General features: G+C 47.9%; 1 protein-coding gene across 1 annotated transcript; it reads right to left on the bottom strand.

Annotated features, from left to right (window-relative positions):
* Nucleotides 1-7193: 7193 nt before the first annotated feature.
* On the bottom strand, nt 7194-21096 carry Mavs (mitochondrial antiviral signaling protein). The gene is made up of 7 exons (XM_032904240.1): nt 20870-21096; nt 16337-16515; nt 14768-14945; nt 13596-13765; nt 12262-12415; nt 9624-10099; nt 7194-8771 (listed from the first exon to the last, which is right to left on the bottom strand). Exons 2-7 carry the CDS (start codon nt 16451-16453, stop codon nt 8343-8345), a joined length of 1524 nt encoding a protein of 507 aa, XP_032760131.1. The 5' UTR covers nt 16454-16515; nt 20870-21096; the 3' UTR covers nt 7194-8342.
* Nucleotides 21097-22362: the final 1266 nt, after the last annotated feature.

Raw genomic sequence — 22362 nt, 5'->3', positions numbered from 1 at the left:
GAACTCCCTCTGTAGACCAAGCTAGCTTTGAACTCACTCATGTGTCCCCAGTATAAGACATGTACCACCATACCTACTATATAAACCTTTTCTTATACCAAGCAAGTTTACTAAGAAATATACCAACCGAGTGTGGCGATGCACACCTTTTGATCCCGGCACTTAGGAGGTGGAGGCAGGCAGCTCTCTGAGTTCAAGGCCATCCTGGTCTACATAGATCAGGACAGCCAGGGCCATAGAGAGAAATCCCGTTTCAAAAAACAAAAGAAGGAAAAGAAAAGAAAAAAGAATCAAAGAATGATAACATCTTATATACTGTATGTGGTGGGGGTGGGAATGGCCAAGGTCGGCAGACAGCTAAGTCAGACTATTGGTAAAGAGAATACGGGACTCTTCAGACACAGCTGCCCTGGGACAGATAACAGCAGCTCAGGGAGAGGAGTCGGGTCCCCACAATCTCAAGTTCTCCAAAGCGCAGGCCTCAGCATCAGACCAGCCCTGCCAATTCTGTTCCTGGACAGGGACACAGAACTAAAGTTCCCTTTGTCCTTTTATCAGGGCCTCTGAGAAAGTCGTGGGTTGGTCTGGCTCTGCACAACCCATCTCAAACGAGTTAGGATGTACTTATGGGTGTGAGAGCAGCATTGTTAGAGGAGAACACAGGCTCCATCTTCAGCAACAATCACATCTAGTTGTGGAATATGGCAACAGCCAAAGAATCAAGAACAGCCTGAAGGATGTTAAACTGACCTTCAGTTTCTTGTGAGACAGGTTAACAGACGCACAGAAGGCTCCAACCTGGCTGTTTTAGTTCTGAGTCTCAAAACACTGCAAAAAGAGTAGTGAAGGGGATGGCCCATTAGTTCCACTTTCAGAAGTCACCCAAGCTACTTTAAGGGGCTTGCCTTCCCCCTATCCTGACTCCATCTCTGTTTAACTGTTCCAAGCTGACAAAAGGTCAACAAGTGGGGTGGCAAAGTGCCTCAGAGGAGGGTTGATCCAAGGGGCCACAATAAAACATAACAGATGGCTAGATCAGACCAGCAGTCAGGAGGTACTAACTGTACAACCTAGTGGGGGACATTAAGTGACAAAGTTAATGAGGAAAAAATTTACATCAAGAATAACAGAATATGGGGTTAAATATCAAGTTAGCATAAAGGTAAATGCAGTTGTACAACGGGCTGGACCATGACCAGAGTTCTGTAGAAGGGAAGTAACCAGAGCTGTTTGTTTATATCGGACGCCTGCATAAGGAACACCTGGAAGCTCTGTAAAATTAACTCGGGGAAATCGGCATCTAATCGGCAATTTAAAGGGGAAATCGAATCCCAGTGAATCGCTGTTATAGGATTGTCTAGCAAAGTTCCAAAGATGCTGCTAGGATAGTCTGAGCAACTTTCCAAAGCTGCGAGTTTGATGGCAGAGTATCCGGCAGCCTCTTCTAATCAGGGTGGTTAGGGTGTGGACCCTGGAATTAGCTTTTGATAACAGGAAGAACTGTAAGCCGAGGTAAAGGACATAACCAACTGATCTAGCATGCAGTTTATTAACAGCCAGGCAGCTAGCTCAGGTACGCGGTTCCCTCAGTCACAGAATTTTCATGTCAGTTTGGAAGACAGTGGGTGTGGAGTGATTGATATTTGCCTCTGTTGTTGACACATCAGGATGAAGCTGGAAGGAGAACCCATTGGCCACAGACTCATCAGCACAGGCAGGCACCTCAGGGAGGGGTAAAGAATGTGAGGAAACGGGGCACATCAGCCATCAGCTCTTCTCAGTGCTCATGACCCTCTGTCTGAGAAGGTAAACACGCAAATGGAAAGTGACTGTCCTAACTGGCAATAGAACTCTGATGCAAAGCCCTGGCAGTGAGCATTCTGGGGAGCCAAGGAAGCTTAGACTCAACATGCTAAATCAACCCAGAGCTAGAGAAGTCAGCTCTCTAGCTGACACCTCTAACCAACCACTCCATCTCTTATGATCAGGACTAACCAAAAGCCAAATATATACCCCAACCATCCAGGACATGCCATTTCCATATTCCCCAAATCAACAGCCTCCATCACAGGACCTAATCTCCCTCCCCCTAACATTGCCCAACCGCCGTCTGCTTTCGGGTCCCTGCCAAATGCAGGGACTGTCTTAGTTAAGGATTCTATTACTATAAAAAAACAAACAAACAAACAAACAAATAAACAAGAACAAGAGCAACACGGGGTGGGGTGTGCATTTCACCTTACAGCTCCTAGTCCATCATCCAGAAAAGTCAAGGCAACTCAAGGGGGAAGGAACCTGGAGGCACAAATTGATATGGAGGCCATGGAAGAGTGCTGCTTCCTGCCTTGCTCCCACACCTTACTCAGCCATTTTACAGCAGGATGGACCCTCCTACGTCAGTCACTAAATAAGAAAGTGTAGCAGGACACTGGTGGCACTTAGTCCCAAAACTCTAGAGGCAGAAGCAGATGGATCTCTATGAGTTCAAGGCCAGCCTGATCTACAGAGTGAGTTCCAGGTAGCTAAGGCTACACAGAGAAATCCTGTCTTGAAAAACTAAAGAGAAGGGAAAAAAAGAAAAAGAAAAAAAAGAAAAGGAGGGAGGGAAAGAAGGGAGATAGATGCACCAAAGGCTTCTCCAAAGGCTAATCTGGTGGGGGCATTTTCTCAGTTGAGATTCCCAAATGACTTCACTTTGTGAGTTGAATACACCTGTAAAATACACACCGATGAGGAAGCAGACCGGTATCCAGAATGCTTTCCCCAGCTCTGTCCTCCCCGGTTCATCATTCTGACTCCTACCTCCATAGGCCAGCTTCGCCTGTTTCTGTACTTGGTAACTGATAGATCCTACTCTTCTGTGTATACCGACTCCTGCTCAATACCACACCTGGAGATTCACGCACATGTGCTATATGAACACCACTGTGTACGGCAAATTCTTCCATATTCATTGCTATATATTAATGTGAGAATTTCCTCATAAATGGTGACAAAATACTTGACCAAACAACTTACAGAGAGAAATTACTTCAACTTTGTTTCAGATATGTCAGTCCACGATCCTGGGTTCTGTTGGTTCCCAGAATGTGTTGAGGCACATTCAACCTGACACAAGCCACGTGACTCAGATGAGGGAGCCTGAGGTGATGAGCAGCGCCCCTTCTGGCTTCTGCATCAGCTTGCTCCTGCCTCCAGGTTCCTCCTTGCTTGAGTTCTTTGTTCAGTGATGGACTATGACAGGGAAGTGTAAGCTAAATAAACTCTTTCCCGGGGCTGGAGAGATGGCTCAATGGTTAAGAGCACTGATTGCTCTGCCAGAGGTCCTGAGTTCAATTCCCAGCAACCACATGGTGGCTCACAACCATCTGCAACACAATCTGATGCTCTCTTCTGGTGTGTCTGAAGAAAGTGACAGGGTACTCATAAAACAAAACAAAACAAAACAAAAACCTCTTTCCCCCTGACTTGCTTTTTGTCATGGTGTTTCATCACAGCAGTGGACACCCTACTTAGGACAGGTGAACTCTTTCACCATCATAGTGGTGGGAATGCATGGAGGAGGCAGACTTTTAACCTTCTGGTGGACAGAACAATGGTTTAGGTTGGGGACTGGGCAAGATACAGGAAATGGGCAGTTTCCCTAGTGACTTCCTCTTCTAGCCAGGTCCCCACCAGTTGCAGACCAAGCATTCAACCCATAAGCTATTTGTGGGGGGCTCCTTATATCCAAACTATAACATCATTTTACTGTGGATAACCATTTGGGGTCGTATCCAGTTCGGGGATGTTATAGCTACTGTGATGGTTAGAGTCATTTACATTTCTTGAACATGAGTCCTTACTTCTGTCATGAGCATGCCAAAAGATTGAACTGCTGACCCGTAGGGTAACCCCAGATCTCCAACAGGGTCACATCAACTGTCTTAGTCTGCTTGCACTGTTATCAACAAGGACCTTGGACTAGACAGTGTATAAACAACAGAAATTAATTTCTGACATTATTGGAGGTTGGGAAACCAAGATCTAGGCACCAGCAAATTCAGCTTGCTCTCCACATCCAAGATAACATACTTTCTCCTTGCTACCTTACAGAGCAGAAGGAAAGAAGGGCTTCATACTTTTTTTTTTAAATTATAGTGTACTTGTGCATGTCTGACAGTGCATGTGTGAAGATCAGAGAAGTTGGCTCCCTCCCTCTACCATATGAGTCCTGGGGATCAAATTCAGGTCACTGGGTTTGGTGGCAAATGGCCTTTACCTGCTGAGCCATCTCACTGGCCTTCAAGCCTCTTTATGAAAGAGTGAGTTCCATTCAGAAGTGTGGCACCACCATGATCGAGCCTCATCCCAACGGTCCACATCCTAACACCATGACCTTGGTACTGGGTTTCAGTCTATGAATTTGAGGAGGGGAAATACACATTCAAACCACAATACCAACTTATATCCTCCCCAAAACTATGAGTGCCAGTTGTTTTATGTTATATGATCTTAACCTCTTGTAAGCTCCCCCATAAGTTAAATTACTTTTCTCATCAATATGATAAAACGTCTCTCACAAAAGCAACTTAAGAAGGATGGCTCGCAGTCAGAGTCCGAGGACAGTCCATCATAGCAGGGAAATAAATGGTGGCAGCAAGCCCTTCCGGAGACATCTCCCCAGTCACATCCAGAAGCAAGTTTCCTATGGTGATTCTAAATCCAGTCAAACTGACCATGAAGATTAACCATCACAGTTATTGTAAAATTATCACTTTGATATGGGCCCTTGGTTCTAAACTTGCAGCAATTCTCATGCTTTGGCCTCCCAAGTACCAGGATTATGAGCATGGTACACCACCATGCCTCGCTTAGTCACTATAATAACTAAGGGTATGTAGCATATCCAAACAAACTTTCCTCCTCTGGCATTGCCCTCGTGCCCACGGACACTTCCTTAGACCCTTTTGTATTAGAGACAGTAATACGAGGGGTGACTCTTAGAACAGTAAAGAAAGAAAATGATAAAGCCCCTGCCTTTAATCCCAGCACTCCAGAGGCAGAAACAGGCAGATCTCTGTGAGTTTGAATCAGCTTGGTCTACATAGTGAGTTTCAGAACACCAGGGTTATGTAGAGAGACCCTGTCTTAAAATACCAAACAAAACAAACAAACAAGCCAATAATATGAAATCTTATTGCCACGTATCACATGTGGTTCTCGGCTAGCTGAATGCACCCTTGAACATGGCCTTTAATAAATATTCAATGCCTACCAAATCAATGGAGTTCTTAAGGACTGAAATTAAAGATCCATACCCCCTACCCCATCACACCCAGCCTGAGGGTTCTGACTTTGGGCACATACACAATGATTATAATCACGTGGTTATGTCATCCCTGAGACTGTACTAATTATAGAGTCTTACTTTACTATTAGAGTAGTTGATAGATCTTTTGGTGTAAAAAATATCTCATTTCACATGTTGTCCCGGCCAACAGATTCTCCTTTGGCAGGGGCGGGGGGTGAGGGGAGAATGTCAGCGCTCACCTCTATAATAGACATCTATGGACACTATGGACCTTAGGATGGACGTGATTTTATTCCTAGGTGATATAATGAGTCATGCTATTTGAATCTTGCCTGCATGGGAGTTTCTGCCCTGCTAGAAAAGGTTGCCAGGCCTGAGGTGTCATGATAAGACACAGCTCCCTGATGTAATGGAGTGTACCCATGTCTCTTTCATCTCTGACAAAGAGTCCCATAAATGAGGGCATCTAACAAGGGAAAGGAAGTGAAGGAGTTGCACTGTACCAAATCCAATCACAGCAGGGCCCACTGGGATTTGCCAGGGATAGAACAGAGTTCTTGGGCTTCTGGGAATTCTTCACCAGAGAAAGGTGGGCAGAGGGTTCCTCCAGCCAACAGTGATCATCTTAAAGGAAAACCTTGTTTCCTCAAGTCCGCAGGTATGTGTACCTAGATGCCTTCTGTGGGTAGACATGCTCCTTCCATTCCTGGGTTCTGGTTCACCTTGTCCAGACCTGCTCCAACTCTCCCTCCTACCAGGCTGTGAACCCCACTGCGGCTGAAAGCAACACACAGACATTGGACTCCTGGGAGCTGACACGACCAAAACCTCCCTCTTCCTGAAGGTAGCATCGAAGCATCTAGCTGAGACAAAGGTGTCATTGAATGCTGGCCTGGTCACCAAAATATGCAAAGTGCAGGGAAGGCCTTTGATAGATACTTCCCACACATTCTTGACCTAAGAGATGCCTAGTGACCAGTGCTTGAACTCTCGCCATCTGGGTAACCTCTGTAGGGCTACATACTGTATTATTGAGATTAGTCTTTCAAAGCTACACTAGAATAGTAACACTAAAACTAGTCCATGCACAACTGTCCACCAGCATGGCCAGCATGGCTCTGGGAGAGGGTACAAAGTCCAGGGTTTGTCAGAAACAAAGGTGATAGAAGTTGTGTAGACAACTTGGGGACAGGTTACACCTAGATTCATGACACAGGTTGAAGTGAGCCTTGAAGTTAAGTATAGGTAATTAGGGCATGTAGGGAAGATTGCAATAGCAACCCCTGATTTCTCTAAGGTTTGTCCACAATAGGGCCCAGAGATAGAGGTGGCTATACGCTTATCCCTTGTCCAGCAAAGGGCACCCTGAGAGAGCCCCTGAGGATAGTCTCAATATACATCATTGTATTTCACTGTCTGGAGACTGGCTGGCCTGGAGCTGTGTAGACCAGGCTGGTCTTGAACTCACTCAGAGATCTGCCTGCCTCTGCCTCCTGAGTGCTGATTAAAGGCATGAGCACAGCCAGCCTAAGCCTAACTGTATTTCTGCTATAGGAATAACTAGACTTCCTGCCCACTGAGAAGGGAAGAATGTGCTAAGACCTCTCTCTCACAGAGAAGGGAAGAATGTGCTAAGACCTATCTCTCACAGAGAAGGGAAGAATGTGCTAAGACCTATCTTTCACCGAGGTACCTTTTCTTTAAAAGTGATGATGTGTCAGATGGTGGTGGCCCATGCCCTTCATCCTAGCACTTGAAACAAACAGGTGGATCTCTGAGTTTGTGGCCAGCCTGGTCTACAGAGTGAATTCTAGGACAGCCAGGACTACACAGAGAAACAGTCTAGGGTGGGGTGGTGATAACATGTATCCAACCTTTAAGAAATTTGGAACACACAAGATTTGTACAGATAAACTCTTTTAATTATCCCAATAAAACTAGAATATATTAGCATATATATGCATATTCACCCCATCTCACAGGTGAGAAAAGTGAGGCACAGAGGTAAGGTCTACACCTGACCAGGGAGGAGACAAAAGCATGATGGAGGTGAAGGCTGCTCTCTTAAAGACTGTGCTATTACCACTGTGCACTCTGTCTCTCATGCTCTCACCTTAGCTCAACCAGCTTGGGCAGGACGGCAAGAACTTGTGCTCACACCCTCGGGGATAGGCACTAGGTAAATATCTCTATCCTTCAAACTCAGAGGAGCCCAGTAAAAGGAAGTGCTACCCACTGTCCACACTGGGAGGAAGACTAGAGAAGCTAAACATCTGCTAAAGGCAGAGAAAGGGTGGAACTGATCCAAGCCCAGCCTGAGCTCTGCCCACTAGGTATCTTGTCATCCAGTGTAGGAGGTCAAAGAGAATGGAGACCAGGAGGGGAGAAGTGAAGAGCTGGGATAAGGAGGCTGGAGCAAGGCTCCCAGGGGCTTTCTCGGGCCTGGCAGCTGCTTCTGGCTTTCGGAGTCCACAGAGAACCTCCAGGCCCACCCTTAGGGCTGTCTGGCTGGGGAAAGGGACCAAAGGGGCAGAGCACCCAAAGCTCCCAAGAGACCAGCTGCTCTGCTGCTCCCAGGCGCTCCTGCCGAGGCCTCAGCCAGGCTGCTGGTGGAAGGCATTGGATGCTACGGGAGCACTCATCACTATTCTACGCTTGTGTTTCAGGAGACCTGGGTGAGAGGAGGGGCACTGTCAACAGTGCGATGCCTCCTCATCTTCAGGCTTGGGCCAATAGGGATGAGTCTGGTGGGGATACCTCCTTAGGAGCACATAGCATGCAATCTTACCCTGCCCTGTGGGCAGATCAGAAGCAATGGATACAGGGCCCCCAAAAGCTGAAGACCAGAAGACGACATGAACCAGGATAGAAGCAGTGTCTCTTCCCCCACCCCATAGTGATGGCGCCTGGGTACAGGTAGCCACCTGTACCTGGATAGCTCAGTGGACCTCGCCATATCTAAGTTTCCCTGACTCAGCCTCTACCACCCCAAGCCTAGAGGGCATGCTTGGCAGGACTGAGCAAGTGAGTGTGGCATACAGCTGAGGCTTCACTGGGCCAGGTGCCTGCTACGGTACAGAATCACTGCCAGGAATGCAGCCAAGAGTGCACCGGTGGCCCCCAGCCACTTAGCCCAGGACATTGAACCGGCAAGAGGCTCTTCCTCTTCTGGGGACTGCTGGGTGGCTAGTGGCTCAGGGCTTCCTAACAGATCAACACTGGGACTTTTATCCACCTGGATTTGAAAGGATGAATACTCATTCTCCTCTGGACCATGGTTGGGTTCTGAGCCCAAGGAGGTGCTAGGGCTGATGGCAAGGTCCACAGAGCAGGCTGAGAATGGCTCGTTGTCCACCTGGGACACCAGCACCCCTGGCTTGCTCAACTCTGGCCCAGAGTGCAAGCTCCTGGAACTGATATCTGGTCTGGTCAGGCTGCTTCCAGTGGTGACTACGGTTGCTGGAGCCTCCAGGGTCTCCTGCAAACATAAGAAGAGGGATTCAGGGGTTGGGGATTTAGCTCAGTGGTAGAGTGCTTGCCTAGCAAGCGCAAGGCCCTGGTTTGGTCCCCAGCTCCGGAAAAAAAAAAGAAGGAAAAAAAAAAAAAAAAAAAAAGAGGGTTCAGGTGACAGGAGATAACCCAGGGTGTGGCAAGGGCTTGAACTAGTATCCCACAATAGCCGAAATTACTCTCTCTTGGGGATAAGACACAGCTGAGTAGGTGACCAAGATGCTGCAGTACCCCTCCAGGGCAGCCCTCTCCCACTCACGGAACTGCTGTGAGCTCCACTAAGAGGGAGCCCTTGCTGGCGGGTGAGCCATCTTGTACTATCTGGGCCTGAGAGCCACAGGGCAGGCACAAGATCCTGAGGTTTACAAACTTGGTTCCCTTAGGTAGACAGTTGTATGGTCGTGGGGAAAATGGCTATAGGGGTCACTAGGTTGGAGAAGCTACTACAAGCAGGATGCTTGAGGACACTGTTGAATGAACAGGGCACTAGGACACACGAGCCACCACGTTTAGTCCCCACTACTCCAGCTACAAAATGGTACTGCTGACCTTCACTGGGGCTTTAAGCTCCAAATGAGTTGACAGACATGCCAGTGGGGGAGTCCCATGCCCCACCCTTTAGTCCGAGCTTAGACGTGCTCATGACTCTCATTCCTCTTGGAAAGCAAGGTGCAAGGGCTGGGTGGGGCTGCTTCCCATCTGTCCCACCACCTTGAAGAAACAGACCAGGGACAGCACAGGAAGTAAAAGGGTCTGAGGGCAAGGACCAGCTGTCTTGGCAAAGGAGCCTGAGCCACTATTAGGAGGAACAAGGACTCACCTTGGCTTGCTTGTTGTTCCTCTCAGGTGGCATTGTGCTGGCACTTGCTTTGGCCACACTAGCAGTCACTTTGGATGGCACTGTGCCAATATACACTGAGTTGATGGGTAATTTTGATGGCGCTATATTAGTGGGCACAGTAGAGGGCGTTGCAGCAGTGGACTTTGTACTGATGGGCAACTTGGAAGGCATGGTATTTACTGGTACTGGTTTGATAGAAGGCACTGAGCTGGTAGTCACATAATTGGTAGGTACTCCCTCTTTAGTGCTGACACAGGTGGCAGCCTTGGCCTGGTCACCTGCTCCCTTTGCAAAAGTTGATCCAGTAGAAGAGGAGGACAAAGTGGTCTTGGCAGATAGAGCTGATACTGTGACCCCAGGCGAGAGGTTTGTCCTCGGGGCAATACGTGGAAGGGGCTGGAAGGAAACAGTTGGAGACACAGGTCCATAGGTTGCTATGGGAACAGAGTCAACATCTACAGGTGGGGAGAGAAAAGCAGAAACAAACCCAAAGGGTGGTTTTAACTTAAGGGCTAGAGAAGGGTCCCCATGTCCTTGATCACATGGTCCCTTCCACATCTTGCCTCCCAATCTCCTCCCATGGAAAAGACTCTTGCCCCTCAGCCCTTAACTTGTAACCCTAGTCTGTCCTATCACCAAAGTAAAATGGGCTCTACCTTCATCCACACCTAAAAGCTTAAACCTTGGTATAAATTATTCCTTTTCCTTCTACCCTAAGTACTTGCCTCTTCTCTCACTTCGGCCCCTTCTACCTTGTCCTGGGGCATGAGCATAGATGTCCTGAGACATTCCTCTTACTACTGTCCCTCACTACCTTCTAGCAGGAGCAATCCTGAATCAGGGCAAGCAGTGGCAGGATGGCTCAATAGAACCGCTAACACCAGTCAACTGACCCACAGGCATATGTCCCCAAGGATAGGCACCTAGTAGTCCCAGAAAGGGAGCTTGATTTGGGGAAACAGAAGTAGCAGGAAGTTACAGTGCATAGAGCTGATGACGACAGACTCTTCCCAGAACTCTGAGGATATATTTGCCATCACTGACAAAAGTCAGAAGTGATGTCTGACGTCTCTCCCTAAACCTGACAGAAAATCTCCCGGAGCCCGTGCTTACAGACATGCTTCAATCAAGTGCCATTTGTGAAGGCAGTTGGGGGCACTGGGATGATTTCCTCTAACCTTTAACTGTTCACATGGCAATCCTAGGGCACTGAGGGCTCACCTGGCACCAGTAACAAACAGAGCAAACAGAACTCAATTTGGGAAGTAGAGGTGAGCCGCTCTAGCCTGGAAGTCGGGGTGGACAAACTCTAGTCCTGAGGGGGACACCAGGTTCTGAACCCTGGCTGACTTATCTGGGGTTGAACCACTTTAGTGATTTTTCTGGTGTCTTGGTTACTTTTCTACTGCTGTGACCAAGACAACTTATATAAGAAATCACTTAATTTGGGGCTCATCGTTCCAGAGGGTTAGAGTCCATGACCGTTATAGTAGGGAGCATGGCAGCAAGGAGGCAGGCACTGGAGCAGTAGCTGAGACCTTACATCTTACCCACAAGCATGAGGCGGGGGTGGGCTTGGAAGCGGGGTAGGGGGGAGGGAGAGAGAGAGAGAGAGAGAGAGAGAGAGAGAGAGAGAGAGAGAGAGAGAGAGAGAGAGAGAGAGCGAGCGAAAGCGAAAAGTAAGAGCACACTATCTGGGAATGTCACGAGCTTTTGAAACCTCCAAGCCCACCTCTTTGACAAGACTACACCCCGTAGTTCTTTCTAAACAGTCCCACCAACTGGGAACCAAGTATCCAGATGTAGAAGCCTAGGGAGCCATTTTCATTCAAACCACCAAAGCTGGGAACCAGAAATCCCCTTGTGAAGAGCAGTGTTTAAGAGCTCCCTCATTAGCTACCCATAAGGTGTCCTTCCCGTCTTCAGGTCCTGGACAATCACTACCTTCTACCTGAGTGCAGAAATAGCCCTAGCTCTCTCCCATATGCAGCAAGGTACAAAAACTATACACCCACAGGGCAAAAATCACACTCTCCAATGTGATTTGACCAGAATCTAGTAAAAAAAAAATCTCAGAATCTGGGCTGGCCTTATCATTTGTTTTGACCACAGAACAGAGCAGGAGTAATAAGACCTCTTGCCTTATTACTGAGCCTATGCTCAGAGCTCTGCCTCTCTTTTATTTACCCAGAGCCTTACCCAGATGCGTGAGTTGGGTTTTTGTGCTAGAGGAAGAGAGAATGAGGAAGTACCAGCCAATGGATGTAGTAGAACATTATGTATATGTCAGGGAACACCCGAGACAAAATCAGCAAGATCAGAAGACCTACCCAGCTGAGCCATGTGCTAATGAATGACTGCATTTTAAGCTGCTGCTGCTGCTACTACTACACACGCAGGTATGCACACAGCGCACACACGCACGCACACACGCGCACACACGCGCACACACACACACACACACACACACACACACACACACACACACACACACTTTGAAGTGAATACCTTTTATTTCTACCCTGCCTCCTGTCTAAGGAAGGCCAAGTGGTAACTGTAACCCTAACCTTCATGTGAGCGGTCCAGGAGACCCTCTCATACCACACTCTATACATACTTGCTGTGGAGGGGCTCCCCAGTTCGGGTTCTTGCTCGGGATGCTCTCTGGAGGGCTGAGGGCTGAGGGCCGGTGGGTTAGGTGAGGATATCAAAGAGTCACCCGACATCCTTGGAACGGCCCCGAAGTTGGCCGGTGGGGGTTCCTCTGAATTCTGAAATAGAGGAAATAACATAAAGCCATTGCTTCTCCTGGGGCTGAAAAAGGGCAGCAGATATTTATGGGGCTCAAGAGCACAAGCTCCTCGGAGCCTTTGCTTGGCTTCAGGCTACAGGAAGCCTTCACATATGAGGCTGAAGCTCATCGATTATACTTGCCTAATATAAGTCTCCATCCCTAGTACCTATTTGGTTTTGTTGTTGCTGTTTTTGTTTTGTTTTGAGATAGGACCTTACGAATCTCACCCTAGCCTTGAACTTACTAAGGATGACTATGAGCTTCTGATTCACCTGCCTCTCTCTCCTGAGTGGCAGGCGTATAGGTGTGTGTCATCATGCCCAATTTATATGGAGCTGGAAACTGAACTCAGGCATGTGTGTATGCCATACAAGCACTCCAGCAACTGAAAGCTCTATTCCCAGCCTCCCAGGACAACTATATTTTTTAAAGATTTATTTATTTATTATATATGAGTACACTGTAGCTGTCTTCAGACACACCAAAAGAGGGGATCAGATCTCATTACAGATGGTTGTGAGCCACCATGTGGTTGCTGGGAATTGAACTCAGGACCTCTGGAAGAGCAGTCAGTGCTCTTAACCGCTGAGCCATCTCTGCAGCCCAGTCCCCAGGATGACTTCAAGTGCATTAAAAAAAACAAAACAAAACAAAACAAAAAACCAGGCACTGCTGAAGTTCCCTACCCATGTGTCTGTAACCACTGCCCTTTCTTAAGCAGTCTGCACAGACCCTATGGCTTCAGACCCATAGTCTAGGTCTAGGGTTTCTTCTATACCCCATGGTTAACTCACTTCATCCCGGTGAAACTAGTTATCTTCCCCTGATACCTGATTTTACTGTTGATAATTAGCTCTGTCACTACCCACCCTTCTTGAGCCCTCATATCCCCTCTCTCACATACAAATCTGGTTACCCTCTAGTCTTTTTTACCCAGCTCAACATGTCACATGACCATTGCAAAGACCTCAACAGTGCACTAAGGGGCCACAGGTCTAGCCAGCAGTTAGGTAGCTAGTTAGGGAACCCCAGCATTCTTAGCAGAAATGAGGCATGATTTTCAGGAGGTAGAAGGGGCTTCTGGAAGGCTGGGTGGGCGGAAGTGAGCAGACAGGCACACAAAAGCAGGCAGCTTAAAACAGATTATGAGGACTTACCTCTACTGGGGACTTTGGTGGCTGGGTGTCCTGGACAGGCTTAGGGTAACTTGGTTTATCTTGGAAGCCACTGTCAGGGATGGTGTGGCGTGCTGCAAATGCAGAAGGTTCGGAAACTGTGGTAGGAATTCTTGGTGACTGCAATGGGTCTAGGGAGTGGAGCGAGGCCCCTAAGATACAAAGACAGAGTGATGTCCAGAAAGAATCAGAGGAAGCTTGGTAATAGAAGAGGCCTGGATGCTTTAGGGCATCTAGTCTCCCTTCAGTAACTCCATGACCCAATGTGGGATGGATTCATTAGACATGATAACCATCACTGGGGAGGGAACAGGAGGGAAAGAAGAACTGGGCAAAACAGGAAAGGGTGCAAGGAGAATGAGCGAGGAGGGGCACAGGCTTTCACAGCCAGACTGTCAGTGCTCACTCTCTGCTGTCCCAAGGCTTTTTCCTCACAGCTGTCATCCCCAAATGACCCCTGCCATGGCCATCTCTGACTCTACCATAGCCATTTCTTATTTGAGAGAGCACTGGTAGCTTCCACAAACAAAAAGACCAACATGGAAAGAAGGGAAGAAAAGAGAAACAAAAGCAAACATGATGTGTTCAAGATTGGCTTGGTTTTTCTTCCCGGATCTTCTCTTCAGGCCCAAACACTAAACTCCCTCTGGTCACATGACTTGGCAGTGACATTGAGAGGAATGACGGGGCAACCAGACGTTCAGCCGTTATCATTAGAAACCAGGATATTCTCAGAGAAACCTTGGGGCAGGGAAGAGAAATGGCGAGTAGGGCAAAGTGACTGGGTGTAGACTCTGTACTCTACACTCGTAGTCAGAAGGAATGGAAACAGGTAGGGAGACAAACACCAGAGCCACAAACACGATGGCAGGTGCCTTGTGCTGGGCATAGGGAAGATGTGGAACTCCAGCTAAGTGCAGCCACACATGAGGGATGTGGCCACTCACCCCAGTGTGACAGACTCAAAACTTAAGGAATAGGGCCAAAGGAACATATAGCTAGTGAGTGACTCAGCTGGATCTAAACTCAAGCATATCCTACAATGGAGAGTGATGGAGACAAAAGGCAGGAGGTCCAAGGGTAAAGGAAGAGGGAGATTGCAGGCCAGAGGGAGAGGCAATGGCCCAGGAAGAAGGCTAGGGTAGGATGCTCACCAGGAGGCAGGTAGCTCTGATAAACTCGAGTCACTTGCTCAGCCAGCCCAGACAGCTCACAGATCCTCAGTGCCTGGATGAAGACCTCTACCCAGCCAGGCCGACGCTGGAGCGTATTGAAGAGTTCCCAGAGTGTGCCCTGGTTTCCTTGTTGCTTGTAGGAAGCCCGTAATCGATCCTGAAAGACAGCACAGCCACTCAGGCCAAGTGGCCTAGCCTTTTCTCTACTCAGAGAACTACTACAAAAGGGACACAAAGAAAGCCACAGGAGGAAGGCAGCTGTCTGAAACTGGGTGAGAGGCAGGACAAGGCCACAATGGTAGCCCAAGTATGGTGTGAGGAGCAATGAACAATAAAGGGAGGTGTGGGAAAGGCTATGGCACGTCAGTGTTAGCGGGCATTGTCCCATTAAATGCTATGACCATCCCTACTGTGCAGATGAAGAGACAGGGTGAGCAGAAGCAACGCAGCATTGGGGAGGGAGCAAAGCTTGAGTCCCACAGCCCTTAAAGCAAGGAGGGTCTGGATGAGTGGGGAAGGGGCCCAGCAACAGTGCTATGAAAGGGGCAAGAAAGGGAAGCAAGGCAGGCGAGCACACTGGGGAAGAGCACACTGGGGAAGTTCTAGAAGTTGACAGCAGCTGTAGTATTCCTTTAATTCACTGGATTCCCACTTGAAAATGATCAATCAGCTTGTCATCCCAACACCAGGGAGGCTGACTTCCCTGACTTCCAGGGAGGAGGATTACAAGTTTGAGACCAGACTGTGATACATAATAAGACGTTTGAAGAAGGAGGGAGAGGAAGGTAAAGGAGTGCAGGGGAGGAAGAGGAAGAGAAAGAGGAAGACTTGGAAGAATATTAAGAGGAAGACGAGGAGAAGAAGAGAAAAACAAGTGATAACCACAGGAAATGTTTATTACAAACTAAATGCCTGGGTGTCTTGAAGAATGTCCAACACAGGGGGAGGCCAGCACACTCTCCTAACTGCCCAGCCCTGAACTGTAACAGCATTTGCACCAGAGACAACATAAGAAAGCATAGTAGTCCTGAGACACCTAGAACAGGAGACCCCAAGAGCACACACAGAGGCAGCTCTGGGAGCACAGGAACCCAGAGAACCAAAACATAAACCCAGTTTTGTCACTTCACTGTCTTCTGAGTGCACGTCTTAGTGTGCAAGACTCTGCTGGCTCCAAGTCCTCAGATCTGACATTCCAGACTCCATGCCAAGGTCCTGTGAGAGAATGAATCAAAACCAAGCAGGACTAGGACCCCAGAACAAGCAAAGAGAAAGTTCTGGAAAATAGGGAGTCAGAGCCAGGAAACCTGCTGATCTTCGGGCCATGTTCTTGTGTGCAACATAAAAGGAAAGAAATTCAGCAAGGTCAGAAAAGCCAGCTTGACATATGCTTGACCTAAAAGTCAGACAAGCAAGGCAGACAGCAGCCTCAGAGGACAGGAAGGAGGACCTGGCCCTGACTTGGGAGAAGGACCAGGACAGGCTGAAACTTGGGACTGTACAACCCTATACCCAGTACACTGGCCAGCTGTGGCTTCCCTCGCTCACCTGGTCACTGGTTGTGAGGCAGGACAGGTGAGGCAGGATCTCCAGAACATCAACACAGCAAAACTTGCTGTGGTTGTAGCGGATATACTTATAGGTCTTTTCCTCAGCAAATGTCATGGCTGCTCAGCTTCTGGAGGGACTCCAACCCTGGGAGGGTGGGATGGACTGAGAGAGATGGACTGGAAGAAAGATGGACAGGAGAACAAGTTGGCGGTACGCCTGGAGGAAAAGGAAGACAGTTCTTTCTCGGCTTCTAGAATCTTCGCTGTTTTCTTTAGCTTTTACTTCTTTCTCCTTTTAAAAGATTTCTTATTAATTTTTTTTTTTTTTTGGTTCTTTTTTTTCCGGAGCTGGGGACCGAACCCAGGGCCTTGCGCTTCCTAGGCAAGCGCTCTACCACTGAGCTAAATCCCCAACCCCTTTAATTTTTAAAATTATGTATATGAGCATGGATATGTGCATGGGTGAAGGTGCCTGTGGAGGCCAGAAGGGGGCACTGGAACCCCTGGAGCTGGAGTAACAGGCAGTTGTAAGTTGCCAGATGTGGGTGCTGGGATCAGAACTCTGGTCCTCTGGAACAGCAGCACACTCTTAACTGCTGACCCAATCCTAGTCTTTCAGTTCTTTAAACAACCTGTATTGTTACTGATTGTATCCAGAAGCTCTCAAGTTTTCCTTAAAAGTGAACTAATGAGCAGAGAGCTAGCAATCTAGAACCCACTTCTGCTTGTTGGGTTTAATCATTGTTACAAAGGGTCTGTGGCTGCCTCTAACACAGAAGTATCACATGTATCCTTAGCTGCTAAGGATGTGAAAGGTACTGGATCCCCTCCTACCTCTAAGGTAGGACAGTACAAGAGTCACCTACAAATGTTGCTTCTTTGGGGTATACTGAAAACAAACAAACAAGAGCTGTCCATATGATAATAGTAGAATAATTCTACTGTGAAGAGGGAGAAAACACTTGCCATTAGGGCTTGCCAGCTACTAGAAGTGTAAAGAACTCTCAGATCAGGTTGTTTCTGGATGATGATGTCAGCCCACCACTAATGTTTGCCATATATACATAATATGCTCTCATAGAAGAAACCTGAGGGGTTGGGGATTTAGCTCAGTGGTAGAGCGCTTGCCTAGCAAACATAAGGCCCTGGGTTCCCCCAGCTCTGAAAAATAGAAAAAAAAAAAAAAAGAAAGAAAGAAAAGAAAAGAAGAAAACTGAGTTCCACCACACTGAAGTCATTTTATGCCACAGGGTAAATTACTAGCCTTTTCCACACAATGGTTTGGGGAGGGGCTGGAGGGCTGGTTTAATGGTTAATGGAAAAGGGCACTAGTGAAGAGGTGGGGTAGAACAGTGTCCTCAGCCTTCCTATTGCTGAGACCCTTTAATACAGTTCCTCATGTTGTGGTGACCCCCAACCATACAGTTATTTTGTTGCTACTTCATAACTACAATTTTGCTGCTGTTATGAACCAGAATGTAAATTTTCTGATGGTCTTAGATGACCCCTGTGAAAGGATTGTTTGACCCCCAGTGGGATCACAAGAACTACTCCTTTAGATGGGTTTAGTGGAAAAGAACACTTACTTGCTGCTTTTCCAGGGGACCCAAGTTTGGTTCCCAGCACCCACGGCTAGTGGCTTGAAACTACCTGTAATTCCAGCTCCAGGGGATGGACACCCTCTTGTAGCCTGAACACACTTGGTATATATTCACACAGACATGCACATAAATTAAAATTTTTTAATGATTTAGGGAGCTTATACAACATAGTAGTTCAGAGATATAAGCTTAAATATTTTTTAAAAAAGATTTTTTTCAAATTATTTATGTGTACAGGTGTTTTGCCTGCCTGTATGTTTACACACCACTTGTGAGCTTGGTGCCCATGGAGGCCGGAAGGTGGCATCGGATGCTGTGGAACGAGAGTTAAGACAGTTGTAAGTTGCCATGTAGATGCTAGGAATCAAACCCAGGTCCTGTGGAAAAGCAGTCAGTACTCTTGCCACTGACCCATCTCTCTAGGCCCAAGGTTTATTATCTATTTTTATGTACTCAAATGTTTTGCCTACATGTATGTCTGTGCACAGAGGCCAGCAGAGGGCACTCACAGATGGTTGTGAGCTGCCCCGTGGGTACTGGGACTCACACTTGGGTCCTCTGGAAAAGCAAGCCGTGCTCCTTCCCACTAAGCCTTCTTTCCAGATCCTCTAAGCCTAAATTTTTTAAAAATATGCCACTTTCATATTTTTACTCACTTATTATTGTATGTATATGATGGGTGTGTGAATGTGTGCACACACATGTCACAGCACACACATGAAATCGGAGGACGACTTTCGTGATTTGGTTCCCTCCTTCCACCATGGGTTCCCGGGATAGAACTCGGTCATAAGGCTTGCACTTTCACCCACTGAGCCATCCCACCATTTAAACACAGCAAAGTGCCTTAAAAGCAAGCATTACGTATGAAGCACCACCATCTGCATTCACGTGTTTTGTTCACTTGTCTCTCAGTTGTTCTCCACATCATCGAGAAGAAAGACAAGATATGCCACATCCAATTTATCTACTATTGGTGTGGAACAGATACCAGATCCATTAGTGCATAATTAGATGACAAGTCCAGAGAGTAATTCTGATTATGAAGAAAGTAAAAGGAGACAATGGGACAGAATCCAGGAGCAAATTCCTTGCTTAAACAGAGGTGATCAAGGAAAGGCCCCTGATTGGTAATGCCTGACTGAATGATTTTCCACTGTGAAAAGACTGGCGTCTTGGGCAGAAGGCAAAGCAGATGCCCAAGTCCTAAGACCTGATGGAATTTGGAATGAAGAGAAACTAAGTGAGTGAAGTGGTTTAAAGCTGAGGGGTGGGACAAAGGTCAAGGTCAAAAGGCCACTAGCACAGGAGGTGTTGTGGGAAGGAATTTGGGTTTTACTCGGTGTGGAACAGGGAAATCACTGACGAGCCAGGGCTCCAATTTGCACTGCAGAACTCTCTGGAGGTTCTAAAGTCTTCAGGAAGCCCAGGATGGAAAAAGGGTGACAAGTCCCGGCCAAGTGAGAGGAGGATGGTGGGTGGGTGTGGCCAGGATGGCAACAGAGGTGGGGATGAGCAGCTATATTCCTGGTGCTCTTCGGACATGGGAGGTGGGTGGGGATCAAACATTGCTTCTTCTTGGGAGGTGGGGCAAGGAAGGTGCCATTTACTACATTAGGGAAGGCAGTGAGAAGCCATGAAAAGAGCTCCACTTTGACAAGTTTAAAAAGTTGTTGGGTTCCAAGAATATTGTTCAGGAGAGAAGAAGGAAGGGGAGTATAGGCCTCTGGGAAACAGTGCAGAGAATATCTACAGTTGCTGCAGGTGCAGGCCCCTGCCACACAGATTAGGTACTGGTTCTGCCTAGAGACCTCAGCCCATGTTAACTCTAGCACAGCTAACTAACAAATGCTACATGCTTATGAAGAGCTACGGATAGAAGGTCAGGAGATGAGGGAGATAAGATTGAGGTCTGTTGGGCCTTCAGGGGATGAAAAATGATACCTCTGTAGAGGCCAGCCACGTGAAACCCTTCCTCCTCCTTTCCCAGGTCACCTAGAAAAATATGACGAGGGAGTCAAATTAGTGATTTTCTGCAGTCCAACCACAATACTGAATGCAGATTAGGGGTGGGGAGTGGCATGTAACCCCACCAGAAGCAGAGGAAGCTCACATTTATTCATTTCTTGAGGGTTTTCTGTTAACAGAAGCAGTCTGGGGTTCTTGTACTTAAATCCTTTGACACAATCACAAGAGAGGAAGTGATACCAAGCTACACGGCTGACCTGCACTGTGGAATTTGTACCCCCGACTTGTTGCCACAGACTAATAGCATAGAGGTCCCTGCAGCAGAAAAGCCACAAAACCCATCTTTATGCCAAGGTCATTGCCTGGGGATTAGACTACAGGTTGAGAAGATGCAGCATTTAGGCTTTTTGAAGACATAAAGGTCTCTCAGACACAGCTGGAATTAATGCTGCCCTCACTGACATTCACCTGAGTTCTGAGATCGAGGCTGAATGCCCTTCAAGTTTTTGAAGCTTCGCAGTATCCAAAGAACATTTTTTTTTTTTGCTTTCTCTTGTTTTCATCCTTTTCCTCAAACTTCTTTCTTATATCAGAGAAAGGGAGATGGCAGGGGTGTCCTGGATACAGCAAAACTTCCGACCTGACTTCCACAGAGCTTCTGATCCGGTCATGGAAATTAATATCCACACTCCCGAGAGACAAGTCTCCTGGCCTCAGGCTAGATTCCTGGCGGGACTCAGGTCTCCAAGTGCAGAGAGGCTGTTTTGAACAGATGTCACTGCCTACAACCTCCAGATCCAGGATCAGGCCGTAGCCGGGACTGGCAGGCCTACCCCCTGGCGCGGCTGCCACAGGTCGTTGCTTGCGGCCAGGCCTCGCTCGAGTCACCAGGGCCTGGAAGAGGCAGGGGGCACTCCGAGGTTCTTTCTGTCCAGCCTGGGCAAACTCTCTGCACCACCTACCTGCTTGCTAAAGGTGCTGGATGCGGTTCAAGGAACTGCCGGGGTCGCGAATCCCTATGGGGCATACCGCATTCTCCCCTAATCCGGTTCAGGATCTTCTCTGGCACCGCGCGCCCAGGCCCGGGGCGCTCCTGCGAAATCCCAGGAGCACTCGGCTCTGACCAAGGTCCCCTCCCTGAACAACCTCAGTGAGCACAGAGCACTGAGGACCCACACCCAGGCTGCGAACTTACCAAGAAGAAACCAGACTAGGCAACAGGTTGACCGCGTTCGACTGTACAGAGCCCTCCCAGATGAAGGGGCGGAGTGGGGCGGGGCCAGCCACAAGGCCATTGGTCAGGCGTGGGGAGGGAGGAGGGGTGGGGCCGGAAGCGCGGCCATTGACCTAACCGAGTCCCGCCGCGATGGTGTCGGAAGTATGGCTGTTGACTGGCTGGGAAGGCCTGGGTGGAGCTGAGCCAGGTCGGTCTCTGGTCCATTGGATGAGTCCCGAGGTTCCGGAGCGGCTGGTCTAGAGGTTAGCGCCCTGCAGGCCTTGCTCTGGGGCGCTTCTGATTTCCTGCAGGTGCATTAAGGAGATTGTTTCTTCCTGCTGGATCTAGAACACTTTCCAGGGAAGTCCAGAAGCCAAGAAAACTAATGTTCTTAAATTCCGTCCCATGTTCTTCAAGCAAAGCAGCTCTTCTAGCCAAATACTGAAGGAGAGAGGGTCTTCGTGTGATCCACTCTTATGTCTCCAGTACTCCGTAAACGAGGGATGTCACGCAAAATGTCACAGGGGTGTGGGTGCCTAACCAGGTGACACCAGCTGGGCTGATAGGAACAGGATGCAACAAAAAGACTGCACCTATCTGGGGATATGCACCAAGTTATAACCGCTTATAACTCCAGCACTAGGGTAACCTGACACCTCTGACCTCCACTGGCCATCAGAGACAAACAAAGGAATGCATGCTTTTTACTTCCAGTCAATTGTTTCAACAAGAAGTAAAAACTAACGTACTTAAAAAGAAGTATCAGTTACCCTAGCATGCCCAGATGGTAGAAATGTTTTATAACTCGATGTAGGTGGTGAGTACGCAGCTTGAGCATATGTAAAAAAAATCTATCAACTGGGGCTGCTGAGATGGCTCAGCAGGTAAGGGCACTTTTTGCCAAGCCAGAGATCTGAGTCTGGTCTCTGTAATCTGCATGGTGGAAGGAGAACTAACTCCCCAGAGCATTGGCATTTATCACCCCTCCCCCTATAAATTTAAAACATGAAAAAAGTTGAAAAAATGCATCAATGACATACTTAATGTTACAATTTCCATGTTAAAGAGAGGCCTAAGAGATTCAGTGGAGATCACTGAGGTTTGAGCTGCCACCAAACGGAATTAGTTGTGTGACAAAGATGCCGGAACTCTTTGAATGAGATTAGATTTTATTAGTGTTTGTCTTAGGTTCCTGTTACTATGAAGAGACATTATTAGCATGGCAACTCTTAGAAAACA

Source organism: Rattus rattus, chromosome 5 (assembly GCF_011064425.1).
Source record: "Rattus rattus isolate New Zealand chromosome 5, Rrattus_CSIRO_v1, whole genome shotgun sequence".
Lineage (NCBI taxonomy): Eukaryota > Metazoa > Chordata > Mammalia > Rodentia > Muridae > Rattus > Rattus rattus.
This window is presented reverse-complemented; position numbering and strand designations above follow the sequence as displayed.